This window comes from Pieris napi, chromosome 15 (genome assembly GCF_905475465.1).
Source record: "Pieris napi chromosome 15, ilPieNapi1.2, whole genome shotgun sequence".
Taxonomy (NCBI): domain Eukaryota; kingdom Metazoa; phylum Arthropoda; class Insecta; order Lepidoptera; family Pieridae; genus Pieris; species Pieris napi.
In genome coordinates this window covers 12081776-12088974 of record NC_062248.1, presented here as the reverse complement: position 1 = coordinate 12088974, position 7199 = coordinate 12081776, and the positions used below count along the sequence as shown (strand labels likewise).

The 7199-nt window shown below is 38.9% G+C and overlaps 1 protein-coding gene across 2 annotated transcripts; it reads right to left on the bottom strand.

Moving 5' to 3' along the window:
• Positions 1-1176: 1176 nt before the first annotated feature.
• Positions 1177-2568, bottom strand: LOC125056449 (chymotrypsin-1-like). Of its 2 annotated transcripts, none has more exons than XM_047659545.1 (5): positions 2471-2568; positions 2204-2393; positions 1841-2087; positions 1616-1768; positions 1177-1364 (listed from the first exon to the last, which is right to left on the bottom strand). In XM_047659545.1, the coding sequence occupies exons 1-5, from the start codon at positions 2526-2528 to the stop codon at positions 1218-1220; spliced, it is 795 nt and encodes a 264-aa protein (XP_047515501.1). In that variant the 5' UTR covers positions 2529-2568; the 3' UTR covers positions 1177-1217. The 2 variants fall into 2 exon arrangements, with proteins under 2 accessions (XP_047515501.1, XP_047515500.1); XM_047659544.1 differs by having other exon boundaries at positions 2204-2408; positions 2471-2547.
• Positions 2569-7199: the final 4631 nt, after the last annotated feature.

Below are 7199 nucleotides of genomic sequence, written 5' to 3'. Positions count from 1 at the left end.
AACCAGAATGGTCCCGCTGCCAGTTATAATCAAATATTTACGTTCATTCCTTTAGTCTAAGTAATTATTATTTCACCAATTTTAAGCATTTCTTTATCATTATATACTAAATGTAACAGGGAGTGATTTAATATTTTTCTATTATGATATGTTATATTTAAGGACCACACTATTGTATTAGGTTAGCCTGTAAAGATAGTGATGTGGAGAAATAAAATAATATAAAAAAAAAGTTTCAAGTCATCTTCCCATCTCCTGACTTGACGACCCCTACCTCTTTTGCCGTCTCTTGGTTGCCAGAGAGTGACTTGCTTGCTCCATTTGTTAATGGGGTGGCGTAGCAAATGTCCAGCCCATCTCCATTTTTGGACGTCTATCCGCGTAAAAATGTCTATGAGTTTTGTTCTTTTTCCAGTTTTGGATATATCATATTAAAAATTATAAAAATACTGGGTGTATTGCCCGAATCAAATAGGTAGGTAAGACAACCAGTAGAACAAATTGATGGCCCGTCCGGCTGCGTCCGAAACGTGGTCAGAGTGTCTCTTTCAATATTCTATTGCCAAATAACGTACAGAACTTTGCTTTATTGCATTGACAGACGACCACGATACGTCGGAACAGATTCGTGTCAAAAATAATTAACTAAGTAAATTTGTGGAGAGGGAACTCGCATGAAAAGTCATTACAATCACGAATTACTGCCCTGCGATTCTGTAACTCACTTTTCGAACTCACACAGCGGTTTTCGCATCGGCGGTCGCTTTCAAATCAGTCGTGAAGCAGTCATTTTATGATTTGGCATTCTAATAAACAATAAACTACAAGCTCCCACCTTATCAGAATGTCAGATTTTCGGCGAAAATGGAACCAGGGTTACGCTATATTCGTTAAATATTGTCGTACATGTGTTTTACAACTTAATAATGTCCTAATACGCATTATGGCAGCGCTCTCTCTGCAGCATACAATTTAAATAATTTTGTAAAAGTTTAAAAAGAAACGCTCTGCGAAATGCAAGTTTTTAAACAGTCACAAAGAAAACTGCATGTCGTGTGTTTCAGCTGTCGATATATAACTAAATCGTGTGCGAGTGAGTGCCTATTTATCCATGCCATAAATGTTTTTGGTGTTGGATATGGCAAAATACATTGCAACTAAATAAAAAACGTATAATAATTTGTGCAACGAAATTTATGAAAATTTATAAATGCCACCTAGGGTGATTTAGTATTTTCTTCTATCCAAGGTTTATACATGTACGTGTTAGTGTACACATCAGGATAATTATTGGCGCAGGGCCAGTTGAAGGACACGATACCGGCTGAGGTACCGTTGCACACTAAGCTGCCGCCTGAATCACCCTGAAAATTTCCAATTAAGAACATTGTTCATTGCGCGCGGATATGTTGAATAATACAAATGTCGTTCTTGTTGGATGATTCATACAAATTATAATTTGTCTGCTACAAGCTCAAAAACAGTAAGTTATATCTGCAACCCTAGGTGATATAGTCGTATGTCGTTGGAGCAGATTAGTGGCAAAATGATTCAGCTCTCAGTGCTTCGTGCCTATTTACAAAAATCGTGACGTGCTCTTTAAATATGTACTCACTTGGCAAAATCCTTCTCCACGTTTGTTAAGGGTACACATCTGGCTGGAACCAACAGTGACTGAGCCTCCTTTAAAGTACTTATTACACTCGACGCCTGTTAAAGTTTTTACATACAGATACTGCAATTTGTCAGGCGATGACTCTCTAGCACCCTAAAAGTATACAAATGACCTATTAATTCAATTGTGTTACAAATATGTATCACCGTGAAATTGTTTACTCACAAGTTTACCCCAGCCGCTTAGTATACACGACAATCCAGACGTGATATCCTTTGTGGGTAATGGCAGGGGCTGAACCTTTTTGTTGAATTCGATGGCCTTTTTCGTACTTATAACAGCAATATCGTTTTTAAATTGATTTGGCTTGTTATATTCTTTGTGACGAATGACTTTGCTTATTTCATACGTTGTACCGCCTTTCGTTCTCGATAATGTACCAACTACAACGGTAAATCCTGATGGTTTAAGACTGAAAACAACAAAGAAACATATAATTTTAAAAGCTCAGACAAAAAAACGGAAGCATCTTATACTCTTAGACGGGCACAGCTTACACAATGTGTATTGTTACATAAATTTTTATACCTTTCGACACAGTGGGCAGCTGTCAGTACCCATCTGTCGGAGATGACAGCACCACCGCAGAAAGTCCAGCCGTCTTTTGTTTTAAGAGCGACTTGATGTGGCACAAGGCCTTCGGGTGCGTCTTTGCCACCCACCACTCGGGTCTCGGGCTCTTGCCCTCCAGACTTAGAGGCGAGACCTTCAGCATCGCCTACAAGAAACGGTACTGTACTTAATTTTTAAATAAATAAATGAGATCGATAATTAATGAGAATAAAAAAAACTTACCCTGTACGCTCCATGCTACTAACAGTACAATAAAGGATATCTTTGAGACGCCCATCATCTTTTACAGTTCTGAAGTAAATGTACATATTCATAATGCTTTTCTATTTATATACGCTATGTTATCAATTTTTAGGAATACATTATTGAAAGTTAATGTTATTTAATGACTAACATATTTTATTAATTATCATTAACTATTGAATAACATATTTTACACAATTAATGTTGATTTAAATACCTTTTTACATACTCTATGTACAATGAAATGAATATTTACTTTGTAAAGTATTACTTATACTATTTTTAATTATTGTGAATGTGAAGACTACGTGGATCATTGTTTTTTATTTATTGTATCCTTTTCTCAGTTTTAGTCATAGTCTGACAGTTTGAGTAATTTATGCGGCCTACCCAAATGTCTTTCTTGTCTTTGGACTTGACAGGTCCACTCAATCTGTGTGGTTCTTTCCTCAAAAGATCATTTCAGACTACAATCTACATGGTCTTCACATAATCTAGTTATGTCTGGGCTTTAAAAGAGACTGTGACCTCTGAGTTTGTTTCGGCGATTCTTCTCAGAGTAGTCAAATAGGAAACGTCGATCTCATCTATTTAAAAAAAAATGTTTGACGTGTAAAAGTGTTTGTAAAAACCTACTTACAGAAATAAATCATTTATCATTTATCATTTAAATGTCTAATTACAATTAGGATTTATTTGACAGACGAAATGAATGTGTTATGAGCAAATGAACGCAGCTACGATGGTCTGGTCGTGTTTTGGTGCCTTATCAGCGACTGGGATAACACACCAATACCCCTACTTGTTGGCCAAAATCTTGGCCCTTAATTCGTGAAGAAAGACAAAAAATAGTAAAAATATTCACGTAGCACTCTACGGTTTCATTTGCTAAGGCGTTTATCTAAGATCATCTTCAAGCGAATCTCATAAATATTAAGCGTACCTATAGGATAAATTGATTTTATATTCTTCCGATAAAAATAGAATTATTTCATAAGATAAGCTTTCCTAGTTACATTTAAATTAAAGTGGTATGTTAGTTTGCGTAGAATATGATCAATTTTACAACAAAAAAAATTAGATAGTTACATTTTACATTAGAATGTTTAATTAATTATATGTAAATTTCATTTTGTTATTAAACTTTACAACGATAAGAAAATAATTATATCTTTTGGGTCGCTGTATATTTACCAAGCATTCGTATAATGTTCTTCCTCGACTGCGCCTGCCTCGCTTGGCCGTGAACGCTTCCATTTACTCCATTTAAAGTTCCCGGGCTGCCAGGATTTTGGCTGTGTGTAGACCTGCAAAATCACTGATAGTTGTTATACACCATGAATAGAGTACAGGGATATGGCACCTCTTATGTGCCCTGTGCGTAAATAACTAATTTGCGAAAGCAGTTTGCACTATCCAATTCCAGTAAACATTTTGTGGTTTCTCCGTGAGAGTCTTCTACTGAGTTACATAAATAAACGATAATTAGGTTCTTCTCTTCACTTGAGTCAGAAGCCGTATTCATCAATTTAAACAAATTATATTGACTTAATGTTAAAATAAATTCGATAAAAGCCTATTCAGGCTTAGTCGGCGATTCCATGGCTAATTTACTCGACCAACAATAAATTTATATGCATATCAAGGTAACTATGATAACATTATACAAGGCTGTTAACATTTATTTGCGATTGTATATAATTGTAAGTAGTTTAAATTAAAAGGAAATTACACTTGCTTACTTAGAACAATCTAATACAATGATTAGTTGTAGTTGGTATACATATTATATTAGTAAATATATTAGCAATATCAGGTAAGGAATGTAATATCTAGTTACAGTCGTCTAATTGCAATTATTACAATTTGGTATTATTGCTTGACTTATCTTAGAAATACTGATACGGTACGGTATGCCCTCGCAATTCTTATGGAAACTTTACGCTGTGACCGTCTCAGTAAAGCCTTGTTGTATAATGACAAATTATGCGCCCATATCGGACACCCATAAAGAGCCTTATCACGCACCACTCCAGCATAAAGGAGCCTACAGCCCCCGCCTGGCCCACCGATATTTGGCATTATATGACTCAATGCCATTGCAGTTGAATCAAGCTTGGGTTCCAGGGCAGCAAAATGAGATTTGAAAGTCCATTGGGCGACAAGAACCAACCCGAAGTATTTCAATGTCGACTTTAATGCCATATGAACACCATCCACTATTATCTCAGCGCCTCTAGGTGGTGACCTCCTAGCGAAACATATGACATCTGATTTTTGTAAAGCGACTCGAAGTCCAAGTTGTCTTATACGAGTCACTACTTCTTCCACTCCAGCAGTAGCTAACAAACTCCTGATAATTACATCCCTTGGCCGTCAGAAGTGATCGTCAGCAGAACATATTAAGCCTACTCCTGGCTACCTCGAAGGACTGCATCAAATCCAATGTTCCACAAAAGGGGCCCAAGAACAGACCCTTGTGGAACTCCACATCGAACCTGATAGCATCTCCAAACTTCCCGACTTGGATAAATGATCGATCGATGACTACATGACGTAAGTACACACCATGATAAAAGAGACCATCCATAATCGCTCTCCAGGGAATAGTATTGAACGCATTCGCAATATCTAGCGAAACCGCCAACACAACCCCACCCCCGGAGACATTTTCTTCGCATAAGTCTCTTAACTTAGCTAAAGCGTCAATTGTAGAGCGAGCACGCCGAAAACCGAATTGAGTATCAGACAGATTTGGACCAATAATCTGAGGATGCTTCTCGAGGCGCGAGACAATTATTCGCTCAAACAGTTTGCCCACCTCAGGAAGTAAAACAATAGGTCGATAGGCCGAAGGTGAATCAACCGGTTTCCCGAACTTCCTAAGAAGAAGCAATTGTCCGACTTTCCAGCTATTAGCGAATATGCCTTTCCTCAAACGATCAGAAAGGAGATCTCGAAATCTGTTAAATAAGCCATTATTAAGAGATTGCGCCCAAACCGTTCCATGCAATCCATCTGGACCAGGAGCGGTTTTTACGATTTGAATTTTAAAAACACCAGCTCCTAACTCACCCTCTGACACCTCAGGAATATCGTCTGAATGATCGAAGTCAACATTAATAAAAGGAGTAGAATCACAAGGAAACAGCAATGTAACAACCATCCCTAGAAACGTCGGCTCCATGTTAGCGGCGGCCTCCAGGGACGGAGTTTACTCATGACAATATTGTACGGTCGCCCCCAAGGATCACGATCCAAAGAGTTCAGGAGCTCCTTCCGTGCCCAATCCTTTGCTTCAGCTATTTCCAACTGAAGAGCTCTTTTTGCTTCTTGATAAGGAGTATATAAACTTGCCTCTTCCTCCGGATCACGGTAACTGAGATGCCTTCTTCTAAAACGCGTGTAACGGTGACGCGCCTTAACACACTGCACTCGTAGTCGGTCTAGTTCAGATGACCACCAATAGACGCTTTGCTTGGGTGAGATGGGACCGATCCGGGGCATAGCACCGTTATTGATACGAGTCAGTGAGTCCCTAAACCATTCTACCTAAGAATCAATTGTAAAATTTGAAGGTTTTAGGATTCCAAGCTTCTACTAAGGATACCTCGGTAAGCGCATCTTTGTCTAGATTTTTTCGGGACCACCTAGGACCTATCTCAGATGGAGCAGGACCCGGAAAGCTTACAGTGGAATCGAGGATATCAAAACGAATGTACTTGTGGTCCGATAAAGTTTCAACTTCTGACAACACCCCCATCCATAAACACGACTTGCAAGAGCAGGACTTGAAAAAGTAACGTCCACAATAGAGCCACTTTTCATACGTACACAAGTCTGAACATTATCCCGATTCAGTGACACTAAATTTTGAGTTGCTAGCCAATCCAACAAAGCGTCACCACGTTCATCAGATACTGGAGACCCCCACACTGTAGATTTAGCATTGAAATCTCCAGCGACTATAAGATCGAGGGGTCGACACCATGAAACAAGACAGCCCAGTTCAGACAAAAACGTTTCAAATTCAGCAAGCGTTTTATTTGGGGAAAAATAAGCACTAATAACTGCAATTCTTCCAATTTTTAAAGCAACGCAACCTCTACCCTTCATTGTTGAAGAAACTGACAGCAAGTTGACATCGTTTATAAAAACCGCAACAAGACCATCACGGTCACCGACCCAGTTGTTTTTATCTGGAACCATTTATGGTTCTGAAACAATCCCTATATTAACGATCCACTGTGTCAAACTCTGAATTAAAAGGTCTTTAGCACTTGCACAGTGGTTCAGGTTAGATTGAATAAAGCGTAGATCCATACTAACTTATTACAATTTCTTGGGTCTCCATTATGTCACCGCTCAAGGTTAGTTCTACTGAAACCTTCGTGTTGAATCTTCTCAGCATCGTTTGACTGGGAGCCGTACAAGCTTTCCCCCCCAGTCGATGATCAGCTGTTTTACCTGCCGCAATACATAGAGGACATTGCGGTTTGGATGAACAAACAGAAGCACGATGGCCTGGCTGGCTACACCGGTAACAAGACTTACTACGGTCTATTTCCGCCGTACAACGAGCTGCAACATGACCAGCTTGCAAATAGCGGAAGCACCTAAGTTCTCGTTGTTGCAGCACCGTCACCCTAGCTGAAGTCCAGCCTACAAGCAGACGACCTTCAGACAATTTCTTTGGAGCTTCCACCGG